This window comes from Lolium rigidum, chromosome 4 (assembly GCF_022539505.1).
Source record: "Lolium rigidum isolate FL_2022 chromosome 4, APGP_CSIRO_Lrig_0.1, whole genome shotgun sequence".
Classification (NCBI taxonomy): Eukaryota; Viridiplantae; Streptophyta; class Magnoliopsida; order Poales; family Poaceae; genus Lolium; species Lolium rigidum.
In genome coordinates this window covers 214,768,033-214,794,053 of record NC_061511.1, presented here as the reverse complement: position 1 = coordinate 214,794,053, position 26,021 = coordinate 214,768,033, and the positions used below count along the sequence as shown (strand labels likewise).

Sequence of the window (26,021 nt, the reverse complement as noted above, 5' to 3'; positions counted from 1 at the left end):
AATAAAACATATCTTCCTTAAAAGACATTTACACATGGATATGCAGCATGTTAGCTTTATCGAACTGTACGATAATCGGCCTGAAGGATCTTCGTAGCAAGGCTCATGCAGTGATCATTAGGTGCACGACTGCTTATCGTCCGAGGTGCAAAGTTCAACAAATTCATGAAATGAATGGATTGAAGTTTGGACGCGGATGCCATGAATATATCTCAACGCATGGATGTCAATTGCATATAGCAAGGTGTGTAGTAGTACTCCATAGTTTCTTCTACATTTTGTAACTTGTCGTTTGGATTGTGAGAATGTTATTACTCTGAGGCTATCCGTGGATCGATCTGGAGGAGGAAGTGGAGGTTGGGCGGAACATGATCACGATTAAGGTAGATTGTGAATATGTGCGTTCTTCGTTTTTCACCTTCAGTTAGCTTTTGAACGAGCGAGCACGAGAACACAACGCGGCAACTAGTATGGGAAGTGCTGAAACTAGAAACTTGGCAACTGCCCACACCCACGCTCATCGGCACCTGATTAATCTAGAACATTTTTTTTTGCCGGAATAGAACAATCTTGAGTTTAATTTCTAGTTCACCACGTAAACCTAAAAGCAAGAAATAACTAATATCTGATAAAATGGAGTCATGTACCACGTAAACCTAAAAGCAAGAAATAACTAATATCTGATAAAATGGAGTCATGTATGTGACGATTGGACCAGATATCAGTTTGTGCCTCCTAATTATGACACATATTGTGGAATGATAGTAACTGGGAGCAACAAATCTAAATTTCAATGATTTTTTTCTGAGATATTTTAAGTGTATGGGTATACTTATACAAACTCAGTAGCATATGAATATATATTCACAAAGTCTGCTATGATATTTACCTAAAACCTATAGTTTCTTCCCTGCTAACATGCTGTGAAAGGTGCTTGCTAAATCAAACTATAATCTCTCCTGGAACCCATCATCATAATGAAAGTTGGGAACACAAGAACCCAGATGCTTGCGTTCTAGGGGATACATGAAACGGCTTGAAAAAATAACCTGCCGGCATGCATAACACAAATAATATCCCATTAGTACATTATACTGAAAACAAACTGAAGAACCAAAACTCGACCAAATGGCTATTTGAACCCTGCTATATAGAGAACCAAACCTGTTCAAAATGGGCTAATTTGACGGGCTAACTGTATTTGCCACTCAGACACCAGGCGCTCAGGTATAGGTGACGAATCGTACTTCTCGCATGCATTTGGATTATCAGCATGGATGATAGAAACGACGTCTTCCACCAGTGGGTCTTTGCCACCCCTAAGTGGATCCTACAATGGAAAATAAAGTAACGACTTCACACAAAATGATCTTATTTTCTGTGTATTTTAGATATAGTTGGCTTTAGATAACCAAAAAAAAAAACATGCAAAGTTCATTTCCAACTCTAGAGAACAAATAATTTCCAGTGCGCTAATTATCTGCACCCTATCAGAATCCAGTTTAAAAATACTTAAAACTGGTACTCCCTTGGATCGAAATTAATTGTTGCAGATTTAGGAAAAATATTGCCTAAAATCTCTCTATGTTCATTGAATCTACAAGTAATTTGGATCGGAGAGAGTAATATATTATGTTTACCCTCTTTGTAGTATAGAACATCAAGGTATAATGGATAGTCAGGATAACTTACCTGCACAAATACATCAGTATGTGTTTTTCCTTTGTACAATTGCAACTTAGCTTTAGCGCCAGCCTTTTTAAGGGCATCCACATAAGCTTCACTACACATAAAGTAGGTTTGGCAGCTCAAATAACGGAACAATAAAGGATTAAATTGAACCGAAACAGTGTGATTAAAAATGGTGGTAAGCACTACAAATAAGTTTTTTTACAAAATAGTGAAACCACATTCTGGATTATAATACTGATTACACTATACTCCCTCCATCCCAAAATATAAGGCACATATTTTTTCATGCGGTCTTTGATGCACAACTTTGATCACTAATATATACTAAAATATATGGACTGAGAATGTATAAAAGGTATCGTTGCATTCGTCTTGAAATTATTTTCATTTCTCATATATTTATATAAATTTTGTGGACATATTATAAGTGCAAATCATAGTCAAAGTTGTAAGTCGTTGACCAGCGAAATTTAAGGGTGACATATTTTGAGACGGAGAGAGTATTATTTCAAATGTGCAAATACTAATTTAGAACAAACTGTTCATTACTTCAACTTTTTGTGCATGATAAATTTTAGTTTGATGCTCTCTTTTTTGGAAAAAAAAGGAACACTAAAGGACATTTATGCTGTAAAACAGTGCATCCAAAATAAGCTTCTTCAGAAAGTTATTAGTCAAACCTAGCAGAATATGGTATAGAGTAATCTCCTGTTCCATGAAAAAGTACAAACTGAGGAAGCAGAGCTATTGCTTCAGGATTTAATTTCTTCGTGACAATTTCCGGAGAGAAATGTGACAATGATCTCCTTCCCTCCATTATGCTGAAATAACGATTCATAATTTATTTAGTACTTATATGTGAGTCTTCCTAAAGGAAAGTAGGAACAACACTTCTAGGTATGTGTTCAAACGTATTATTACCTGAGAAAAATTGAACGATAAAGACCACGTTCATGAAAATGATCAACCAAATTTTCCATGTTGTATCTGCAACAATAAATGAGCATATATGTCATGGACGATCCGTATCACTGGGTATGTATCTCAGGTCATCTGAAACAGAGTAGTTCCTGCATCATTGTATCTCTCACTGTACATATTTCTATATACTACATGTGAAATCAAAATCAGATGAAAACCAGTTAATTAGGAATTAGTAAGGTGACCACATGTTCTCTTAGTTACCACGAAAAAATCTTGATGAGATAAGTATGTTTTGAAGAAAAACACACAAAAAGGGAGAAATGGAGCCCCAATCTCATACCAAGTGTTCGTAAGTCAAGTATCATCTAACCTAAACAGTTGTCAACAGAAAGGATCTTCACCGCATCCACATAGGTGACTTTGGCCTCTCCTTAAGTGTCATATTATAATGCTCGCTCTGATCCATATTAGTTGTCGCTGATTTAGTACAAGGACTACATCAGCAACAACTGATATGCCTCGGAGGTAGTAGCAAATTTGGTGAATGTGTCAGATAGTGCGTGCATATAGTCATGTATTAGTGGTAGTAGTCTTGAGCCGAAGTTAGCAATACAATAGTTGATTATGAACACTCGACATACAGACCTATAATGAAAAATTGATGCTGATGCATTTAAGAGCTCACCCTCCAGATAAACCAAAATATGCTTTTATTTGAGTAACACTCCAAGAGATTTCTTCTCCTTTTGATTCTTTAACTGCTTGTTCCAAGAGAGCACATGCCGAGATATGTGCTCCTGCTGATTGACCCATCAAGTAGATCCTGCAGGTTGGTGGTAAATAAGCTTATTAGTGTCCCTAAACCTATAAAGCTTAAAGACAAGATACAAAGCAGAGCAGTTGCAGGTCTCAAAGAGATGAACTGAAATCCAGTAAAAACAGAAGAAAGGCTGTAAAGTTCGTAAACTATACTGCATGGGAGTTACACTATCAGCACTTAACCAAACACAGTAAGGAGAACCACCAGTAGTAAACAGAAGTGCAGAGTACACCTCAGCAATCAGTACAAATATGAGTAGCACATCCATGATATCAGCAAACTGTACTGATCACCATGCATAACCAAATTAGAGCTTCTGAGCAGAGCCAACTCTTTACCAGTTAGATTTGTCCATCCTTATTTTGAAGACATAATAACATATTTCTCAGGAAGACCGCCCCGTAAATTTCTATCATGCGTATCGTAGGTTTTGCATTAGGAAAGGCAGATGTGTTTCTACAATGCTGCATCCACAAATGGTACGTAATGCGCTTATCTCAATAAATAACCAGAAAACAAATTTCAAACATCCAAGTTGTCCAGACAACAGTGCTGTAGATCAACATAGCATGGACTTCGAATAGAATCACTGCCCAAAAGGTTCAGACTTTGACGTGCAGTGCAAAGTCATTCAAGAAGATCGAAAAACAGCGGTCTATGTGATGTTTATGCAGTCCATCCATGCGTAGGGTACTGTCATATAATAATTATATAAAGAAGGATCGCTTACTGATTAGGATCTCCTCCATAGCTAGCAACACTGTCACAAATAAATGCAATTCCCTCAGTAGCATCACTGACCATGTCACTTATTGTTCCTTGAGGGAAATTTCTGCAGTCCATGTTTAAATATTTCATCAAGCAAGTAAAGGTAGATCAATACTCACTCATCGAGAAGTCATGGGAAAAAATAAATAGAAATGCCATCAAAAGGCAAGCACCTGTAATCAATGCAAGCGACTATTATTCCCCGTTCTGCTAACCGCCTTCCAAGAAGAGCACCCCACGCTTTGTAACTAAACAGAAGCATGAAGTCAACAACATAAGTCACAAGGAATGACTTCTTGAGTAAAAATTCACTGACCCTATGATCCAAGCTCCACCGGTTACAAATGCCACAACTGGATTGGCTTTACTGCGATCTCTGGGTATGTACAGATCCAACCTGTAAATTATGGTCCTCATTAACGCTAACACCGTGCAAAATCAGACATCTTTCATTTCTGCCGTATGTAACTCTACTTACCTATTTCTTGGCTGGTCTCCATAGACAACGCTCCTAAGAACCTGACTTGAGAAGAAATAATAGTACCCAACTGGCAGCACATGAAATATATTAGTTAGAAAATGATGAGCATGATTCGATTGCATACTTGCATCTACCAATTGTATAGAAGAGAGTTTAACTTAGCAAGAAGTAACAAGTCACTTATTGGCAAGAGGCAAGAATATGTGACCACCATGTTTCATATACGAGTTCATAATTGCTAACTACTATCACAATGAGACGAAAGTTAAACTTGATCTTCACACACCTCTTATGAAACCGGGCATAAGTAAGACTGCATATATTAGGAGGGCAGCAAGTTGAGATATCCACCGATAACCTACCCTGAAAAAGGTGAAAGGATCAGAAATATCCATACAAAAAGGTGAAGCTAAATCAGATATAAACTTTGATGTTTTGGTGAATAGGCAGTGCACTGTATAACAGAAAATATTAAGCTTTGAGTACATAAATAGATTTTCAGTGCAGGAATGCCAAGGTTGGCGCATGGCAATGGCATCCAACTGAATCAATTATAAATGCATGACACCACTGCAATGAAGTTGCTCTCAAGAACGAAGATTATTATAAGCTAATTGTTGGTCTGGTTGGAGAGTAGGTATATGCATATAGGGTTAAGTCAATCAACTAGGATTTGTAACACTTCGCTGTGCATAAATATTCTAAGACGATATTAGCAAGTACCTCATAACGTGGCCATTGGAAAACCCAGCATATACAGAGATTTGTGTATGATATGCATATCGTTCTCCTGTTCATGGCCAGAATCGATCGAGAAAACCTTGGCAATGCGTAAGATGTAGGCCTTTGCAAAATCAAAAAATCATTTACAGTCACAGAGTCGATCAACGCAATCCTGAGAATCCAACGTTGAAGCATTACATTCACAAATTCACAATCCTAGTAAAAAAAATCGTCTCGCCAGCTAATTTAGCAGCAGCGGCAGCTCATATGGAATAACAATCGCGATCCTAGGAGGAGGAAGCAGGGGTCGCTGGCCAGCGAGCAAGAATTACCCGAGGGAGCGGAGGAGGATGAAGGCGAGGCGCGTGACGAGGTACGTCTCGGCGGCGGCGTGGCCGACGTCCTCCCGGAACGTGGTGGGCCGCCGGCGGGCGCCCGGGGTGGAGGGCGCCGACGCGGACGAGTTGCGGCGGCGCAGGCGCGGGGTGCCGCGCGGGGTGAAGGGCTCCGGCTGGGCGCCCGCGCGGCCGGAGACCGGGGTGACGGGCTGCTGCTGCATTGCTGCGCCGGTTCGTCGGTCGAGGTGGGGAGCCTGGTCTGCGCTCGCGCGCGGGTGCGTGTCGCGTTGGTGGGGGGAGGTGGGATCAGAGGCATGTGTGGTGTGGAGGGGAAAGCGCGCCTAAATTAGGAGGTGGACGAGCGCGCGTCGCGAGCACGCGACGGCCGCCGTGGTGCGGGCTGTCGGATGACCGGAGGTGGGGGCGACGCGTGGCCGGCCGGCGTGGAAAGCGGGAAAGGGTAGCCGGGCTGCTTTAGTTCGAGCGCGCCACTTTTGTTTATAAGATTATTTTCCTAAATTTCTTTTAGAAATGCAGTACAAATGCAAACGACTCACGTACACGCGAATACAATCATCCTATGAACGCACACACGCACATGCTACCTCTATGAGCACCTCCGAAAGATTGAGCTGGCGAATTGAATCTTGAAATTGACGAAGTCACCAGAAGGCGTCTCGCTGTAGACGGAAACGTCGCCTCCCACTAAATGAATATTCCGCCTTTATAAGACACACAAATGTCAAATCTATGATTTGAACTCTGGTGGCCGGGTACAACCACCATCCTAACCATCCAACCTCAGATTGTTCTCCTAATTCTTTTTCTTTTTTGAAATAGTGTTTACTATATATTACTCCACATTCGTGCATCACTTTTTTTTCGAAACCCAATAGATACGCAGATGCTCACACATACATACATAAACTCACATCTATGAATGCACGCACGTACACCCCACCCCTATAATCACCTCCTTGTTCGGTTCTGGTTACGGGAACGGTTGACTTTCGAAATAAAATACCCTTCTTCCCTGTAGCAACTGAGTCCAAAAAACTGATACGATGGATCTTGAGATTAACGAAGTCACCACGGACGCCTCGCTGTCGACGGAAACGTCGCCTTCCACTGAAGAATATTCCATCTTTTAATGAGAAGTGTCAAATTTGGGATTTAAATTCTGGTGGGCTAGAGGTGCCACTGTCCTCCTAACCATCCAACCACAGGTTGATTCTCCATTGGTGCATCACTTGTTCCCTAACACAAACAGGGCCCTGAACACAAGTTGGAACAGAGTAGTGTATAACACAAGATTATTTTGCTAATAATTCTCGTTGGCTGAAATGCAGCATGGAGTATATATACTCTTACAGATATTATTACCTACCCATGTAAATTGAACACGACTATATATTCCACCGAGTACGGCGTAGATGCACACGTGCATAATTCACCATGGCAACCACATACATGTTCAACGTCTATACTACATTGGAGTTGCAGAATTACAAGATTGTAGTACTATTGTCGCCTCATTATTTATGGAAACATCGTCTCCCGCTAAAATAATTACATGGGCAAGTTCTTGACTTTTCCACAAAATTGCACTATTTGATGGTGCGCGCTATTTCTTGGGATGTTAGTTCAAATTCTGGTTGTATTTTATAAAATGACTTGAAACTGAAATCATTTCAAGCAAATCACTTTTGCCGCACCCTTCCCTGACGACTCAGGAGAAGACTCCATCACGGTCGGCTTTTAATCCACTTCATGTATCTACCTCTTTATGTTGCTCCTCCTGGAGTATGTTCCAGGAGTAGGTATTTTGGTTTCATAGCAAGCATGGGCAGCACTACATGAAATAGACAGCATGGTTAAGTTATACGGCTTGCATGTACATGTACATGTACGTTTCATGGTGGCTCTGTTTTTCGCGGGCCAAGAAAATTTGTTGGATTCATGCATGTCTCTGTAGGCTGCCTTGTTTATCCGAAGAGGTTCTTCATATAACTTTCCCTAACAAATTATCATCTTCACTAGGTCTGATAAACATCTTTTAGGCTTTCCGCAACTTGCTCAGGTTCAGGTCGGGCAGAATTCCATTAGAATGAGTACAAACCTAAGCATCTACTACCTCCGTTTCAAGGAATACGGCGCCCTCGTTTTACGAGTTTTTTGTTTGACCAAGAATTACTTCATATAGATAAAGATTGTTTATATGAAATTAATATCATTAAAAAGTGCTTTTCAATACGAATCCAACGATACTAATTACATATAATACAATCAAGATTTTGTTGCTCAATTTTTATGGTCAAAGTTCGTCTTGGGATGCGCGTGCGCCTTATTCCTTGAAACGGAGGTAGTACAAGAATATAATGTTTTTCTGTATTCTCTATAGTAGTGTGATTCCTTGTACCAGTTAGTTGATGCCTTGGGTTGGGATTCAGTGTGTTTTTCTTTCTGTTTAGAGTTGCTGACCTCATTACCTCAGGTCCTTTTTTATGGACTGGCATTCTTTTATCCTAATTGCAAAAATAGCAAGAAACAGGTTTGTAAGGATAGAACTAGAACACATGATAAAGACACTGCAATTCACAAAGCAATTCACAAAGAACACAATATTGCACGTGAATCCTTGGTGAGAAAGATGGCCAAGCACAGCTCGGTTTTGATTATTAGCCAAAAAAAATCAACAGTTCAGTAAGCTTGAACATTAGAAAGGATATGTTGAAAAGAAAGTATGTAGTATTGCATAACGCCTCAACAATCTAATAGGAAGTGATGAAGGAAAAATGGAGGGAAAATGACAGCTTAAACGAAAATTAAGACCACTTCCTTTACCAAGAGATGTGTAACTTCAGTTTGAAACTAGATACTGTATAAAAAAACAACAGAAACTTGCCAGTTCTACATCAGCATAGTTTACAAAAGAATACAACATGGCTCAGTCAGGAATGATGCCTTCTGATTGACTAATACACGTAAGGCAGGATCCTCGAAGGCACAAGCTTGCAGTACTCAGCCCAGATGTCCTTGTACTTTGCTGAGCACCTTGCCTCGTCTCTTCTCTCCCTCCATATCAGCAGGATGAGCAGGTAGGTCGGGTAGAAGTATGGGATCGCAGAGCTGCGGCAAAAGCATTCAAAAGTTATTCGTGCTTGATTGGATTAAGGTAATTATATTTTTATGTCAGAAGGGTAGTATCACTCACCTGGCTCCACAAGGCAAGCTGAATGAAAGTGCCAGAAGTAGATCCCCAAGGTAATTGCAGTGCCTTGCAATGCCCCTGTACACGACAAAGCGGGGGCTTGTTATTTTTAACATTCACGAGAGTAGTTAACACTCCCATGAGAGAAGGGGACATTCAAGGTTTGAAAAAGCAAATATGTCCACTGTTTAGACAACTCCTGTTCGGAAAATAAACAGAGTAGAAAAACATGCACAGGTTCCACGAGATGCATGTAGCATACCAGTAGCCAGATATCAGTAGCTTTCCCCCAACAACTTTGGGAGGTTTACCCCATATAAGAGCTTTAGGGTTTTTCTTGAACAAATGTTTTTGTTTGTTGGCTCCTCTGAACACTAAATAGCTGTGTGCAAAATGCAGCAAGGCTTGGTCAGATATTAGAAAGCAAAACGCAGACTATACAGCATTTATAATCCAACAGTGGGTTCACGAGGACACAGAAAAGAGTACCCGATAAGGAAAACGAAGCAGTTAGCAACGGAAGCCAAAAGTGGCAGCTCCACTTTGTTTCTCAGAAGCCACCAACCCTGCTCAACAGCAAGTCATAAAATTTGGTGAGTGGCTCATTTGCCAACCTTCATAATTTAACAGAAGAGACAGAACTACGATTATGTGAACCTCCTAATGTGATAAAAGCATATAGCTGAGAGAACAAACTGAGGAATAATGCTCCTAGTAAAAGTACATTTAGTAGCGGCATGAGTAGATATTTGCTATTTGGATATATCAATTTTTTAAGGGATATGTATACCTGAATACTGAAGGTAAAAGGAATGAAAACTAGGTCACCAAACACCAGCATGAAACCCAACCTCTCCGCAATAATGTCCCATCTGGAAATAATGGTAAAGGGAATCAAAGAAAGGAAAGTAATAAAGAAGTATGAAGCTTCATCCCTGCCCCCATAAGCCCCATTCATTCTATAGGCAGTAACACAAGCAGACTATGATGGTATTTTATTCTTTTATCTATATACTAGAATAGAACATGCACTTACGTGGAGGTCATGAATTCTTCATGAATGAAGTAATCTATAATATACCACTGCATGAAGAAGCATAATTATTTTCACATATAATGTAGTAGCTGATGATCAAATAAGATGTCTGCGTCCAATACCGCACAAAAGAATTGGTAAAGAATGACTGAGCGGTTAGCTGAGCCAGCTAGGTAGCTCTTTGCAAACAAAGACAGGTTGATAAACAACCATCCCATCATTCCAGCCCTCACGAAGAAGAACCTGCAACCAAGATGAACATAATATATTATTAATTATAGGGACTCTAGTTTACTCTAATTCATAGTTGTTTTACTGTTTTATAGTGACAAAATTATGCAGGGAATGTTTATTTAAAGCATATGTATAGTAAACATACAACACAAACTTGTAGTCACATTAATCGCCACCACAAAATAAGAATGAGATGACCTGATGAAACAATAAAGCAGAATTAAAAATAATAGCTATGCAGCATATTGAACTTCATTTCCAATTATCCTTCAGTCTAAGAGAAATCTTAATTTGCATTCATGCATCTACCTGAAAACAGATATCATGTTCTTTCTTAAGGTGGGAGATCTTAAGAATGACCACATGACCAGTCTTTTGAATATTCTGAGTTCTAGACCAAGTACATCGAAATGCTTGACTTTTCAACACACCTCAACAACCTCTAAGAGCAAATGCACAAAACAACAGTATTTCCTCATTTCTAACAAGTCTATCGCACAATAGAAAGTAGCAACTTGCTTCTAATTTATCAATGGGTCAACAGGACCATTAGCAAATAAATGGGAGTAGCTGCAACAACAAACCAATAACTCAATTCTCACAGCAATCATATGCCATTGCAAATTCCCAGCAAACGTCACAAATTTATTAAGAAAACAAGGAAGATATTGACAACGTACTTGAGGTCAACTCCCATAAAATGGGGATTAAGCTGCACTCCAAACCACCTGTTAGACAAAGTGATATCTAACATCATTAAACAAGAAAACAGGAGTGGAATGGACAAAGTGATATCTAACATCATTAAACAAGAAAACAGGAGTTGAATACAGTAGCTAATTTCCTAGACTTCCGAAAATGAAAGGTCATCATGTTTGTTTGACAAATATCTCAGGTGCCACAAGAAGTCACCGTATTTCTTTTAGTACTAGATCAAATAAAGTTTCGCGGAAGTACCAATCTTCTATGAAGCTCCCACTAACATGTGGTTTCAATGAAGAACTTTGATGGCGGGACCTTAGCCCGATAAAATAGAGCATGAAAGTGACCTGAAATGAAACATCAAGACATGAGCTAATCAAGAGAATGGTATTTGATGTGTTCCATTTGTGACCAGATGTAACCAAATATATGTGTTAAAATTTTAATACTATTGCCCAAGTGTTCATTCATGGCTGAACTTGTGACAAGATTTCATCCATGTTTGCCATCTAAATCCACTGCCTTGCAGATAGTTAGACAAATCTAGGGTATGACTGATCCCTTTGCTGAATTCTGGTTGTACTGTATCAAAGTGAAAAGGTATGTATGCAAAAAGTAGAAACTAAACATACACATGACCACACAGTTCAGTTCAGACATAGTATCCAGCACATCTAAATTTACAGCGTAGCTCTACAAAAACTAATATTAACGATGTATCTCTGTTCTGTGGAGAATGGGGCGTTAAAGCTCTTGTCCAGAATATCAACTGGTACACCTTTGCTTCTACAAGTACGCTGTGCTGGCAGTCCCTACACGGCTACACAGAAATTATGACATAACACCGGAAACACTATCGAAACTACTGAAACTACTGGGAAACTATGAAAATATCGTATGACCAGGTCAAGTTACTCTTTGAGGGAGTTTTCTGCCCAATAAGACCACTGGACCATTGCTTGGATACTCGGAAGACTTAAAGGACCAACACTCAAATGCTCCCAATATACTATGACCGCACGACACCGTCCAAAACCACTGTGGTACGTAGATCTCCCTCGTATAGGCAGTTAGGCCCACAACCTTTTCATCTGTTATCCCGGTTTGATTTCTGAAAACCACAGTCGTACATAACACAACAGATGTGCATGCATGATCCATCCAGGGACATAATTCTCCAGAAGCGGGAGAGAGGATTAGTGGCACAGAAGCTGCAGATCAGAAGGATCTCGGGGCAGGAAAGTGGCACCTACAATGACACTGAAGATGAATGTCGCCGACAGCAACTCGAGTCCACGGTCAGCCACGACCTGCAATGTAAGCGAGAATTAACAAGAAACATTACGCTGGTCAACTCGTCCGAAATTTTATAAATCTCCTGAGCGGGAACTTAGGAAAGTGGAGTCTCGGAAGCTACAGAGAGAGAGTGGAGACAGCGAGAGCTCACCGTGGGAGTCATCCAGCCCATGTAGACGCCGAGCGCGGAGAGCCCCAGGAGCAGCAGGAGCGAGAGGAGACCTGCGAAAGCGAGTCAATCGGTCGGCTAAGGATTGCGCTTTGAGAGCTCAGGGATCGGGGGAAGTACCGTTGCAGCGGTAGTGGAGGCGGGAGGAGTCGGGCAGGACGGCGCCGGCGACGAGCTTTCCGGGGAGGACGGCGCCAGCGAAAGCGAGGTAGCCGAGGTAGGAGAGAAGCACGACCGCCGCGCTCCAGGAGGGCGCCAGCGCGGCGAGCGCGTCGGCGGCGGTGGCGGCGGTGGCGGCGGTGTCCATCGCCGTCGTCGCGGCGGAGCAGGGATCTCAGCAAGTCACTGTGAAGTGAACTGGTTGGGATCAACGGTGGTGGGCCTTTGACTTGGAAAATGAGTCAATATGGAGGCCCATCCCGCTCTGTTTGAAATACTGCTTTTCTTGGTGCATCCCTCGATCTGGAACAATTTTTGCAGACAATTTTCACCAACTTTCGAGAAAAGACTGTGCTTCATGCTTTCCCAGAAATGGGTGAATAATTCTAGTGTTCAGTGGTATAGAAGAAATTCCCCGCTTAGCCCTCCACATCATCCTGAAAAAGCGATATATATAGGTCATGCAATGCATCTTTTTTATTGTCCGCCCTATAAATTAGAAATTATGTTACTAAGAAAGATTATATGATACAATGGGTCTCTCTTAAGCTGAGCGAATGCAGCATTCTATTCATTTCTCTCTTCTAACTAGACAAAAATCCAACGTGTCAACTCTAACGAAGACTGACATCACATCAATATAGATGCTCTAAAATATTCCTTTTGTTTGTTACTAAGAAAGCTTGTATCGTCATATTTTTTTGAAAAGGCCTGTGGGGGCATGGGGCCAACCTACACAATATCCATTAAGTAGAAGACGACAAGGAGAATGATCTTTTACCAGGAGATTACAAGGAAGGCATCGATGTCACACGAAGGAAGATACACGGTACAAGTGATGAAAGAAAATAAACATTGAAAAGACAACCCCGTAGAAAGAGCGGGAGCAAGGCAAAGACCGAAATACATACATTGGCGGTTAGAAGGGAGGGAGACCGAGTTCACATGGAAGTTTTCCAAAAGTTTGCTCATTGAGGATGTGCGAGAAAGCATGGTATTAGATTTAAAAAATGTTAGTTAGTGACCACTGAAATATACGCAATTTGATTTTCAATTTTTATTTGGATTTTTGGTTGGTATTTCAAGAACATTTTGCCCAAATCCATCAAATTTAAACAAAAATACAAATTGTTTGTATCTCATTTGAATAGGCCCAAACCATCTAAATTACCCATTGAAACTTTACTCCGTGTGGGAGGGGTCGGTGGCTATGTGTACTAGGTCAAGAGAGTGAATGTATGGTTCTATGGGGTATTTGAGATGGACATTGTTGTTTGTGAGTGTTTTGAAACAAAATATCATGTTGTGGGATATATATCTAAAATTTAATTAATCATCAATTAAAGGTTTGGTCTTGTCTTCTTGGAACGAGACAAGACAATGTTTGGTGCTCACGTGGTTGAGATTTGAGATGAATGGATGGATGTATATGTGCTTCTGTGTGGCACGTGATATGATTCCTACATCTATGGTAAGCAGATACATTACACACGCCGGTAACAGCTCACACACATGGTGCATGGGCCGGTGGACTTGCTCGGCGAGAACGGCACATCGCAAGATCAGAAGACCCTCCCCCATCCACTGATGATTATTGGGTTGACGTGGCAGAATTTCGGAAAAAACAAAGGCAGAAACATCAAGTGAAAACGATAATACAGCACGATGTATGCCAGTGCCTCACTACCCAGATCTGCATTCCAATTTAACCGAAAAGATCAGAGTCACTGCTTTGAGCTGCTTTCTCGTCCACAGTGCCACCATCCTTAAGCTCACTGTCAATGGACCCGGCAAGACTGGATCCATCATCATGAAATATCCATCAAAAGGAATTTCAACTGTCAGAAAAGCATTTTGAAAGCATTTTTATTGGTTTGCAGTTGTAGTATTAATTCCAGGATTAGCAACCTATCCTACCGAGTGACGAGACGCAATTGTTAAGAGACTGATAATTTTGGCATGTGTTTTGCTCCGAGGCAGCGTCAAGCATATAGGGATGCATTGATGCGTAGGTTCCCTTCATGTTCTTTAAGAAGGACACGACCAATTTTAGTCCAAGAGCTCGTTTGTGTTCTTCCCCGATTTTTTTTTTTTTTGGCTCGCTTTGTATTTTGAGGTTATTATTTTTTCACTTTTCATATTTCTTCGTGAACAAAATAGGTTAATGACCATTTTTCTTAGATCAGTCCTAAAATGAAAGAGACACATATATTGTGATTTTAAAATAGATCTTTAGATTTATAGTTACTTTATTAACTTCGGGAAACATTCGCAGGGCAGCCCAAACCTCAAGAGGCAAGAGCCATTTATGAAACCACACTACTTTACCACTTAAATTTTGCGGGCCAAAAGCCTCCACACACAATATTTATTTTGTGTTTATGCAATTTTCCCATGCTTAGTAGAAGTTATGAAAAAATGTTGCAACATTTGGAACATGCCTCTAACAAAAATGCACTAAATCCTTATCTGGTTGCAACAATATGTTGGTAACAGACAACGACAACCAAAAACAAGACGAGAACGACAACAAGCTAATATAGGACATTTCTATGCTTGAGGCTTTCGTCTCAAGCCATTGAATAACATAGGAAGTCACCGATAGAAGAAGCGTCATAATCCCCTCCAAACTAACTTCACAGGTGCATCCAAAGGTACAACCTCCAGTCACACGGAGACCACACAACATGAAACCACAAAATGACATGGATCAAGGCCCCAAGAGACAATGCCTTGAAGAAAGAAACGACACGGAAGTGACACTATTGCTCATCCAAACGAGGGTTTAGGTTTTCACCTAGAGGCATCAAACCATAATGGGAAGAAAGTAGATGCTCTTCGAAGACGCTTCTAAGAAAGAGAATGACATCCGAGGGCGTTGGCTTTTGCCTGAGCTATCGGCTTTCTCCTCGTGATCGACCAGTGACAATGCAGATGATGGTGCTCCACATTGCTGAATGGAGGATCTCACAGCTAGCGCTGGTACAAATTTTTAGAATAAAACACAAGCTTAATTAGCAAGAACGGGTCGCACTCGACATTTCTCCCATGGAAACATCCTTAGAGCATCTCTAACAGAACATGTAAATATGCAACCTGTAAAACTCGAGTTCGGACCATTAAACTCGTGTTTACGGGTCAAAAAGGTGCTGGCACACAGAGCTCGTAAACCAAAACTGTAAAGCAGAATATTCTATTTTACAAGTTCGATTTGCGGGCTCTGTTCCACGACAACATCATACGAACCCGTAAAATCAGGATTTTTCACAGAATTCAAATGCAACATGATAAAATACAAACATAAACACATCCAACAATCGATCATAAATAATCAAATAATAGTTTTTAGCATACAATAATCATCCAAATTATGGCAACAATGTCTCAAACAAATTACAACAATAGTTTCCAAATAATTAAACAAATAGACAAATATCTCAACAATGGTTCATCACTGAGGCGCGCCTCCGATTTAGCAGGCTCACGCGGTCCTCTAGCTACTTGACGGCGAGGGTGAGGATGGTGGTCTCGCTGTCATCGTCCTGGAGCAGATCGTCGAGGTCGGAATCATCCGACGAGGACGAATTAGACAGATCAACATCCGTGAACTCGTTGGTCGAGTTCATCCTCGATTCGGCCGGCGCGGCGTTAGGCGGGCCACGGAGGCGAGGGAGGAGACGCTGGCAAGATGCGGGGCAACCAACGGGAGATCAGCGTCGGCGGATTCGACCGTATTGGGCGGAGGCGGCGGAGTCTGGTGGCGGTGCGTGAAAGTGAGGGGAGGGTGAGCGGTTGGGGCGGGGTGAAGCTTCAGTGCGCCTTAGATATGGATTTCCGTTTCGTTCGGCCTTCCAGCCGGCGAAAACCGGCCAAGTGGGGGTTTCAGACGCGACCTGTAATGTATCTGCGTCGTTTTTCGAACCAAATCCTTAAATTGACAGTTACTTTACAGTTTCCGCGTGTCTACCGGCGATGCTCTTAGGGCATGTACAATGGTGATGAGTCAGCTGTCTGTAAGAGGTAATTATTGATGATTTTGGTGATGTGGAGGAAAGAGAAGGAGGCTGTCAAGTTCCAGACAATCTGTAGGTTTCTTACAGACAGCTTACAGACACCATTTTTGTTGTTGTATGAAGGGTGTCTATAATTTGTACTCACATATAGCTATGGCTAAAAATAGATAACTTACAGACAAACTATTGTATACAATGTATATATCATTGAACATGGACAGTACTAAGGCCCTGTTTGTTTGGGCTGGAGCTTGTGCTTTTACTGCTTTTGGGTCCTAAGAAGCACAAGCCCAGCCAAACACCTAACTTCTGGATCCAACTTTTACAAGCGCTTAATTGTTTTGCACTACAAGCTCCAAAGCCCGTCGGGAGGTACTTCTCGTGGCTTTCCCCAGCTTGTGAACCCTCCCACCAATGAATGCCACCATACCTCCACATATTTACAGTCTAACTACCACTGCTATATAATAGCCTACCCCTTAACGTTTTTTCCCCAAATCCTCACCCCAGTCCCCATTTCCCCCCCGGCCGGCAGGTTCACATGAGGGGCTGCTAGGGTTCCTCCGCGCCGCCGGCCTCTCCATGCCGCGCCGCCGGCCTCTCCATGACGCGACATGCCGCGCCGCCGGCCTATCCATGCCGCGCCGCTGGCCTCTCCATGCCGCGACATGCCGCGCGCGCCGGCCTCTCCATGCCGCGCCGCCGGCCTCTCCTGTAGCGCCGCCGGCCTCTCCTGTCGCGCCGTCGGCCCTCTACTGCCGCGCCATCGTCCGCCGCCCTACAAGCCTCCTCGCATCCCCGCCCGTCCCCATCACAGATCTCGACACCAACTCGACCTGACCGGCGCCCTGAACTTGTTGCCGCCGTCGAGCAGCACATATTGCTCCCGTCCTTGAGCTGCTGTACGAGGCCGTCTCCGACCTTGGTGGTGCTGTAGGAGGCCGTCTCCGACCTGCTGAACGACGCCGGCCACCTACAATTTTGTTGTTAATGAACGATTTTTGCCAAGCAAATGTATATGTTAACCATGAAATTCTATCATGGAAAAAATCTATGGGTTAAATTTGTCATTTTTTAACCAAATTTATTTTTATCAAAAAAATGATACGCTTATTAGAGCTAGCACAAACTAGAATCAGCTTAATCCAATCACATTGGTACTCTTCAGCATTAAGGGGTAATTCAGACAATCACCACAAGTTGCATGTCCACCAGCTGTTCGAAAAGCAGATTGCCAAACAACAATTTTACATTTTATCAGCTGTCCAGCTCCAGCTGCTTCTCAGATCCTACCAGCTCCAGCTGCTTCTCGTTCAGCTGCAGCCCAAACAAACAGGCACTAAAGACATTATGAGACATCATGGGTCTAAACCAATGTACATGCCCTTCCTAGCTAACAGACTGAGCAGCAGCTTCAGAGGACAGATACAGAAGAATAAAGCGAGCCAGACAATGAGCAGAGAGATCAATCAAATATAATCGAAATTTATATACAGTACACATTTTCCATCGATTAGTCAATTCCGTGAGTTTGGCTACATCGATCCTCCCGTTGATTAGTTCGTCACTACTAGGGGTCTACCAAGAAAATCGATCCCGCAACAATTCGTCCATCAGCACGGGACGCCGAGGAACTCCGGGAAGCTAATCACGCCATTCCCGTCCACATCCGCGTCCGGCATCATCGTCCCCAGCTCCTCGAAGGGCAGCGGCGCCATGGACCGGGCCAGCTCGGCGGCGGAGATGTACCCGTTGCCGTTGCCGTCGCCGTCGCCGTCGAAGGCGCGGAACACCTCGAGCAGCTGCGCCTGGTCGACGAGGCGTGGGGCGTGGGCGGTCAGGACGGGGGCGATGGCGACCACCAGCTCGTCGGACTCCACCGTGCCGCCGCCTTCCTAGGATGCGTGGTCTTATAAGTCTCCGCCTCCCTCTCCGGACCGCTCGGCGGACGGCGGCGCGACCACCCCTCGCGCCTTGCTGTATTCGGATCGATCTCGTGACTGATTCGTCCCAAATAGGTAGACATAGAGGATTGATAGGCAAATTGGAGAGGAGGAGACGAGAGCGAGGACGGAGGGGAAAACAGAGGTGCTCGCTAACAATGGGGATGCTCGCGCTGAAGCGGCTCATGTCTGAGCGGCGGCGTCGCCAAATCCGAGCCCGTGGTAAGCCCCGCCCTGTCTTAGTTCTGGTTGTGGAACATATTACTGCAAGTTCATGCTCTGATGCAACAACACTAAAAAAAATCTCTTCTTTTCTACCGTGTTTGCTGTTCACTTTCCTTTTTCTGTGCGGCGAAGGGAGCAAGCTGATTCAATTCAGATTGCTCTATGCCGGCTGGCTAATGTTGTCTGACCATACAAATCTCGAATCTCTTTTAGCTGGATTGCGAGGTTTTTTTTCTTCTGTTTGAGTAGGCTAGGGTTTTTGGTTTTTTTTTTCTTCTGTTTGAGTAAACTGTCATGACCAAATCTTCGAACCCTGGCTGGACAGTCAAGCTTGCAGAGGTGTCGCCAGATGCTTCTCCTCCACTCGCGGACTCCCTCGGTCACCCTTAGATGAGCCAGCCTGTATGAGTTCACTAACTGACACAGAATGTTGTACCCTGTATGCTGATTTCACTGAAAATCTTACCTTTTCATAGAAATCCCATGCTACGTGAGTTCACAAACTTGCATAGCAGTTGGATGACAGAAACGTCATTGGTTTCCATGTGTGCATTTATGTGCTCAAACGTGTTATTTTTTCCTTTGTTAAAATCTGTAGCATTCTTTACCATGCAGGATGTGATGCAGACAGATGGAGTTCTTCAGAGGCTAAAAGAAAGAAGGAAGTCGGCAGCGATGATGTTTCTCCAGGTGCTAAACGATTGAGATCTTCAGGACTGCACCTTCCAGAGGTATGGCATATTTTTCCGCTAATGCAATAATTATATTGACAGAACTAGTAGAAGTTATGTTCATAAGAAAGGGGAATCAAAGTTACACAGGCTGAAAACAACCTAGAGGAAAACAGGAACTGAAAAACACAAGTAAAGGAAGGACTGAATGTGTGATCTGCAGCTGGGCTGCACACCACACCACATGCCTCCTGAAGGAGGCTGATGTTTTTTCTAATCAAGGAAGCAATTGTGACCAGGATCATCAATTTGATGTAAAACAAATCCTCCTATTACGCTCTTTACAAATGTGCCAAACAATGTAAGAGGCGAGAGATTGTTACATTTGTAATAGGAGGTATCTCTCGCCTCTTACATTGTTAGGCGCCAGATCCTAACAATGTAAAACAAATCCTCCTATTAATCCAGAATTAGATGTTTTTTTGAAGCTTTTGCTTGGATCTGGCGTAAAAAAAAACTCTAATGCTGGAGGCTTCATGTACTAATTCTAGAATTCGATTTTAATTGCAATATTGCCAATATAATTTATGAACGGATAACACATCTTTCAGCATTTACACTCCTACAAGGCTTGTATCTTTGCTTTGCACTAAACTGTTGCAGCTAACTCCAGCAGAAACTTTGTAGAATTTCTCTACCAACTAAGCACTACAAGCAGAGCCTAATTAATTTAAAATCGTCGTTGGCCCCTCCTTAATTTTGTTCCAAGCTCCGTTCCCGGCCGCAATTCATATATAAACACTGGCTTTACCATTTTCACTAGTTATTGTACTTCCTTATTTCAGCACCAATATGATTGAAAATGCACATTCTACATACTCCAAAGAACCGATAATGGATGGAAACAGTCACAATCGCAATCCACTTTTACCCCCTTCTGTTTTCTGTTGAGGTGGTACTTTCATGTCATGTCAGCAGATAATGGATTTAAACAGTCAAAGTTCCCTGTGGTGCAAACTGTGGGTTTTTTGGGGGGAGAAGTAACATCAAAGTTGGATGGGTTATGTATATGTTAGACAATGTTGGAACTTCTTAGGGAGCCCCGATGAAATTTAGTTTTGATTTTATACGATCTGCTGAATATTTTGTTTCTTTACCTTAGTTCCAAGGTTGTATGCCTCTTCACACTACCTTTTTTATTCTATTACACGGACTTCCATCTGTTTCACTATTCAGATGTACTATCTGTACCATATGGAGATGCTGTATGTTCATTTCTGCTACTTTATCTTATCTATGACATTTTGTTACACAACCTAGCACTTTGTGCACGAATGCACGGAAACTTTATATATCTAGCCTACCCCAACTTGCTTGGGACAAAGGCTTGGTTATTGTTGTTCCCAACCAAAGTAACCATCTGTCTTTACAATCTGAATTCTGAATTTCTATCACATGATTATTCATGCAGGATATCTGGTGTCACATTCATTCCCTAATGCCACTGCGAGATGCTGCTCGTACTGCCTGCGTGTCTCGTGCCTTTTCACAATCCTGGAGATATCATCCCAACCTCACCTTTAATAAGTGTATGCTTGGCTCAAATAGCAATGGACATGTAACAGATTTCATCAGAACAATTGACCATGTTCTGAAAAAACACTCGGGAACTAACATCAAGACACTCACACTTGAACTGGATGATTTTAAAAATTCCTGGCGTCGTCGGCTGAATAGTCTGCTTCAGATTGCCATGAGACCAGGGATTGAAGAAATATCCCTTAGCTTCGGCTTCTTTGCGAAGGCAGCATACACGTTTCCATGCTGGCTTTTATCTGATAGGATCAGGAATTCAATTCGGTGTCTTAAACTACACCGTTGTGTTTTCCGCCCCACAGTCAAACTTGGTCCTTTCAGAAGCCTGGCAATGCTGCGTTTCTTTGAAGTGCGTATTACAGGGTACAAGTTAGGGTGCCTTCTTACAAACAGTCCTGCTCTCGAGTGGTTGGAACTTAATTCTTGTGACGAGTTAGATAGCCTGAAGATACCCTGCCAGCTTCAGCGGCTTAGCTACCTGAGTGTTTACTTTTGCCTGAGGCTGTACATGATAGAGATCAAAGCTCCAAAACTTCGTGTTTTTGACTTGGATGCAGAAAAGGTAATAAAGCTCTCATTTGGAGTATCAGTGGAGCTGAAGCAGTTATACATAAGCAGTCCAGACCTTGTGAGTTGTGCCCATTTGGAGTTCCTCTCCAATGTGCCAGATCTCGAAGGTCTCAAGCTAAAATCGTGTTGCCAGGTAATCTGTGGAAGTTTGGTTGATCATGGACTAGTTTGTGCTTATAATAGCAGTCATCCTTTGGGATAATGAATCATCGACATGTTTGTGCAGGTGATCAGTTCAGTGATGCTACCCATCAAGTTACTCCACCTCAAAGAAATTAACCTTTCATTGACCGAAGAGGGTGACTATGATTATTTTTCTCTGGCTTGTTTGCTTGATAGCTGTCCTTCCTTGAGGAAAATTTTCTTAAATGTAAGTCAATGCAAGGATATCTAGCCATATGGTGGAAACAATGCTTAATTGATTGAAGTTATCTATTGATTTTCCATCTTCAGGTATCTCATACATGCGTGGGACATCAGACGTTCATGGAAGATCCCTCACACCCGAGACAGATGCCAGGGCAGCAGCATGGCAATCTTAAAAGCGTGACAATCTTTGGTTTCTGTTATGCAAAGAGCTTAGTCGAGCTAACATGCTATATCATCGAGAACGCTGCTACATCGTTGGAGAGCCTAACATTGGACATTCATGGTACGCGTGTTGTCTCGGTATCTGGTGCCATACTCAGGCCCATGTGCGATGGTAAGTTGGTGGAGGCTCCTCGAACTCTTCTGGCCATCAGAACATACATCCAGCGGAGAATCCCCTCGACTGTGAAGCTGAATGTCCTGGAGCCCTGCGGCACGTGCAGTAACTAGGTACTGTTGGACATTAGGCGCCAACCTATCGTCCTGGAGTAACTAGGTACTTTAAATGTTCTATGTTGTCGTTCAAATTACCGGAATTTGTCGGATGTTTGAAGTTGTGTACTGGTACCATTAAAAATAAGTGTGGTTTTGATTATTAACTGAACGACCTGATACTCGTCTCTCTGTAACTTCCACGGATGTCATGACCAAGTCTGTACTCTCTTTGGAGGTACAAAGAGCAAAAGACGAGGGTCTGTCGGGATCGTAAAAGTGCCAATATCTTTTTCCTGGGTTGCTGTTACCCAATTGTATCCTGACGTCAATACCGTGATGGAACCTTGCCAGGTTCATGGAAACAAAACAATGCAGAGGCTGATTTCAAAGGTGGAAGGTTCATACTTGTCTTGCTGGCCGTATGCATCATGGTCGATTCGTCAGAGCTTTTCTCTTTCACCCTTTTCTTTGAGTACGCGAAGGTGGGGAAGCCATTGTAGCCTGAAGTTTCAGTGTATATTCAGAAGAAAGGTGCCAGAGCGTTGCCGAGACTCGTACCGATCTCCTTCAAATGGAGACTCACATTGTGGTCTTGGGGTCTGGTGGCGATGGCCCTGGCTCTCCTGCGGTGCTCTCCAATTGCCACAAGGTGGCCTCTGCCCTTTGATATGATCCATGGTTCAGGTGGTGTTTGGCGTTTGTTTCGTAACTTGTGGGGCAGCTGGTCTCTGTTAGTGCTCTCATCATGCCGGTGGCAGCAATGCCCAAGGCTCATCCTGCTCGGAGGCACTTGGCGGCGAGTTTGCCTTGTCGACACGTGGCTGAGTCCTTTCACTTGTGCCGTCCGGGTTGGCTTGTAGTTTTCGTCTCTTTGGTAGCCCTTGTTGTAACTCGAGTTGTACTCTCTCAAAGTCTAGTCATCTGGTTAATGGAGGCGAGCGAGGAGCGTCTCCAACAGAAGTCCAAAAAACCCGGCTGGAGCATTTCATCAATAGTTTAAGTCTGGGTGATCGTGAAAATATTCCAGCATTAGCATTAGAAAACATCTCTGTTTGGTTTGCAGAATTATTGTTTACGTCAGCAAGGCAGCTGTATGATTGATTCTCCGCTGCTGATAACCTCGTTCCGCTAGTGACAACCATGCATACATAAACATTCTACTTCCTGATCCGATCAGCGGAATGACTGAAATTTGAGGGTAGATTCCGTGCATCTTCCTTCCTGGTTGAGCTGGTGCAGAGCTGAGGCGTTGTGTGCTAGCTTTGCTTGGACCGGATAGGGTGTTTCTGCATCCGGTGCATATGCACTCTTTATTTGGAATGCATTTTAAACATATTTAAAAATGTTAAATAAATATACAAATGGGCAGGTTTGGCTCGAATCATGTTAGGAGTGAGGTTATATTTGTAATAAACTATCAATCTCCAGATTTTGTTATTATCTAAACGGTACCTTTTAATCCAGGAAGCCAAAAGACAATGATTAAAATCTCTCATGTTTTGGATCCCAAGCCCACCAAATTCTTTTTTCCTACTCACAAACTCCCAACTAGCAAGATGGTATTTGTGAGAATCGTCAATATTATTCCAGAAAAAATGAGCCATTTGAGAGTTAATAGAAGCATGGCCCACTTGGAGAATTTAAGAAAAGAAAGCAAATACATAGAGATGCTGGCGATGAAAGCTTGCAGAAGAATGAGCCTCCCACGATATGATAAGAGCTTACCCCGCCAACCAGCAACCCTTTTAATAATCTTATCCAAAATTGGTTGCAGATCTTCTTTTCTAAGCTTAGAAAAATGTAATAGTACCCAAGGTAGATAAAAGGAAAATCACCTAGTTTATAGCCAAAAATTTGCACAAACAAATTCGGTTCAGCTTCATCCATATTAATATTTGTTGAAAATCACTTTTATGGTAATTAGTACGCATGCCCGACATTTGTTGAAAATAGGTAAGCAGCCACTTTAAGTTCCTAGCCATGTCCTAATCTATTTGTTAAAAAAGGATGGTGTCATCAGCGTATTGCAAGCTGATGACACCACGAGGAATGGCTTGTGGAAGCAACCCACATATCAACTGGTGACTAGCAGCCTTAAACAAAATTTTCGAAAACACATCAGCCACCAAATTAAACAAAATGGGGGAAAGGGGATCATCTTGTTTAAGCCCTTTGCTAGTCATGAAATATTTACTATTAACATCATTGATTCTAACACAGAAGGAACTTTTATGCATCCGGGATCAGATATTTTCCTCATCTTTTTGTCCTCCAAAGCCAAAGGAGGTCAAAAGATGAGAGACACTCTGGTTCAAGGTGGCCAGCTTGTCACGCGGCATGTTCAAAATCTGTATTGTTGCATCGCAAGATCACAAGACGCTGCCCCATCCACTCATGATTATTGAGTTGACGTGGCAGAAATTCGAAAACAAAATAGGCAAAAACATCAAGTGAAAAAGATAATACATAATGTATGCCAGTGCCTCATTGCCCAGATTAGCATTCGAATTTCACCGAAACGATCAGGGTCACGGCTTTGAGCTGTTTTCTTTTTTCAAGAAGAAGCGTGAGCCGTTCGTGTCTTCGTTCATTAAAATAGAAAGATGCTTTTATGATTACATTCGGAAAAGGTCCAGCTGTCCAGCATGGAGCTCAACGAATAAATCCATCAAGTCATTCTTAATAGGGGCGTGCTGAGCGTCCCCCGGAGGATCCGCGCTCCGATCCCCCGGGTCGCCAGCCGTCCGATTGATCCGTTGGATCTGGACAGACTCACATCTCGCGTATGTCTGATCCTCTCAGCGACAGTGCGAAATCGATGGGTCCCACCACATGCTGCTCCTCTCCCTCACCTTTTCCCTCTGCTTCTTTTCTTTCTGTCCACCCACGCCTCTTTCTTCCATCGTCCCTTCCATCGACGCTCGGCCAACGTGTATCCATGGCTGTCCTCCAAGCGGTTGCTACAAGCGGCAGCGCCTCCTGCTACCAACGGCGCCGGCTACTGCTACTGTGCGGAGCGGCGGGTGCTAAAAGCGATGGCTGCTGCTGCTACAAGAGGCAGCGGCCGGAGCTACCAATGGCGCCGGCGATTGCTACCGAGGGTAGCGGCGGCTGCTACAATAGGCAGCGGCGAGTGCTACAAGCGGCGGCTGCTGGATGCTACGATAGGTCGCGCCGAGTGCTACCAACGGCGGCGGCTGCTGCTACCAACGGCGTCGATCGGCAGCTGCTACCAACGGCGTCGGCGGCTGCTACCATTGGCAGCGGCAAGTGCTACAAGAGGCAGCAGCGAGTGCGACCAACGGCGGGCGGTTGCTGCTACCAAGGACGTCGGCGGCAGCTAGAATAGGCGACGGCTGCTGCTACAAAGGGCGTGGGCGGCTGCTACAATATGCGGAGGCGGATGCTACAATAGGCGGCGACCGCTGCTACAAGCGACCTCAACGAGCGTCCTGGTGAAGGTGGCGGCTGGCAGCGGGACGAGCTCACGGAGGTGAGGTGGAGGACGAGGGAGATGATGGGGCGGCGCGGGCATGCTCGAGGAGATGGTGACTAGCCTCCAGCGGCCGGCGGCGAGGCGAGCTCACCGAGGTGAGGATGAGGGAGATGTCCCCATGCACTACAAGAAAAGTTGCCATGGCCGACG

At 43.2% G+C, this 26,021-nt stretch overlaps 3 protein-coding genes across 3 annotated transcripts; 1 reads left to right on the top strand and 2 right to left on the bottom strand.

The window, feature by feature from the left end:
* Nucleotides 1-756: 756 nt before the first annotated feature.
* LOC124648232 (probable isoprenylcysteine alpha-carbonyl methylesterase ICME) lies at nt 757-5,967 on the bottom strand. The gene is made up of 12 exons (XM_047188025.1): nt 5,741-5,967; nt 4,972-5,048; nt 4,683-4,752; nt 4,521-4,601; nt 4,378-4,452; nt 4,167-4,268; nt 3,302-3,439; nt 2,614-2,679; nt 2,373-2,513; nt 1,693-1,783; nt 1,165-1,330; nt 757-1,049 (listed from the first exon to the last, which is right to left on the bottom strand). The coding sequence occupies exons 1-11, from the start codon at nt 5,965-5,967 to the stop codon at nt 1,169-1,171; spliced, it is 1,230 nt and encodes a 409-aa protein (XP_047043981.1). The 3' UTR covers nt 757-1,049; nt 1,165-1,168.
* A 2,599-nt stretch (nt 5,968-8,566) lies between these two features.
* Nucleotides 8,567-12,701, bottom strand: LOC124649409 (delta(14)-sterol reductase). Its single transcript, XM_047189055.1, has 12 exons — nt 12,515-12,701; nt 12,377-12,447; nt 12,183-12,239; nt 11,185-11,276; nt 10,908-10,955; nt 10,116-10,236; nt 9,994-10,040; nt 9,748-9,829; nt 9,447-9,523; nt 9,220-9,339; nt 8,961-9,035; nt 8,567-8,875 (listed from the first exon to the last, which is right to left on the bottom strand). The coding sequence occupies exons 1-12, from the start codon at nt 12,699-12,701 to the stop codon at nt 8,722-8,724; spliced, it is 1,131 nt and encodes a 376-aa protein (XP_047045011.1). The 3' UTR covers nt 8,567-8,721.
* A 5,862-nt stretch (nt 12,702-18,563) lies between these two features.
* On the top strand, nt 18,564-22,539 carry LOC124649408. The gene is made up of 5 exons (XM_047189054.1): nt 18,564-18,731; nt 19,350-19,465; nt 20,877-21,704; nt 21,798-21,941; nt 22,025-22,539. Exons 1-5 carry the CDS (start codon nt 18,668-18,670, stop codon nt 22,388-22,390), a joined length of 1,518 nt encoding a protein of 505 aa, XP_047045010.1. The 5' UTR covers nt 18,564-18,667; the 3' UTR covers nt 22,391-22,539.
* The last annotated feature ends 3,482 nt before the right edge of the window (nt 22,540-26,021 follow it).

What these genes read in the sequence shown, in the direction of transcription:
- LOC124649409 (XM_047189055.1), bottom strand. Translation starts at nt 12,701, where the DNA reads ATGGACACCGCCGCCACCGCCGCCACCGCCGCCGACGCGCTCGCCGCG. An exon ending in CTTTTACCTTCAGTATTCAG is followed by an intron (nt 9,524 to 9,747) that starts GTATACATATCC and finishes GCTGTTGAGCAG; the next exon opens with GGTTGGTGGCTTCTGAGAAA. An exon ending in AGCTTGCCTTGTGGAGCCAG is followed by an intron (nt 8,876 to 8,960) that starts GTGAGTGATACT and finishes CTTTTGCCGCAG; the next exon opens with CTCTGCGATCCCATACTTCT.
- LOC124649408 (XM_047189054.1), top strand. Translation starts at nt 18,668, where the DNA reads ATGGGGATGCTCGCGCTGAAGCGGCTCATGTCTGAGCGGCGGCGTCGC. An exon ending in TCGCCAAATCCGAGCCCGTG is followed by an intron (nt 18,732 to 19,349) that starts GTAAGCCCCGCC and finishes TTTACCATGCAG; the next exon opens with GATGTGATGCAGACAGATGG. An exon ending in TGAGGAAAATTTTCTTAAAT is followed by an intron (nt 21,942 to 22,024) that starts GTAAGTCAATGC and finishes TTCCATCTTCAG; the next exon opens with GTATCTCATACATGCGTGGG.
- LOC124648232 (XM_047188025.1), bottom strand. Translation starts at nt 5,967, where the DNA reads ATGCAGCAGCAGCCCGTCACCCCGGTCTCCGGCCGCGCGGGCGCCCAG. An exon ending in TATGCCCGGTTTCATAAGAG is followed by an intron (nt 4,753 to 4,971) that starts GTGTGTGAAGAT and finishes ATGTGCTGCCAG; the next exon opens with TTGGGTACTATTATTTCTTC. An exon ending in TATTTTGGTTTATCTGGAGG is followed by an intron (nt 2,680 to 3,301) that starts GTGAGCTCTTAA and finishes TTATTGTTGCAG; the next exon opens with ATACAACATGGAAAATTTGG.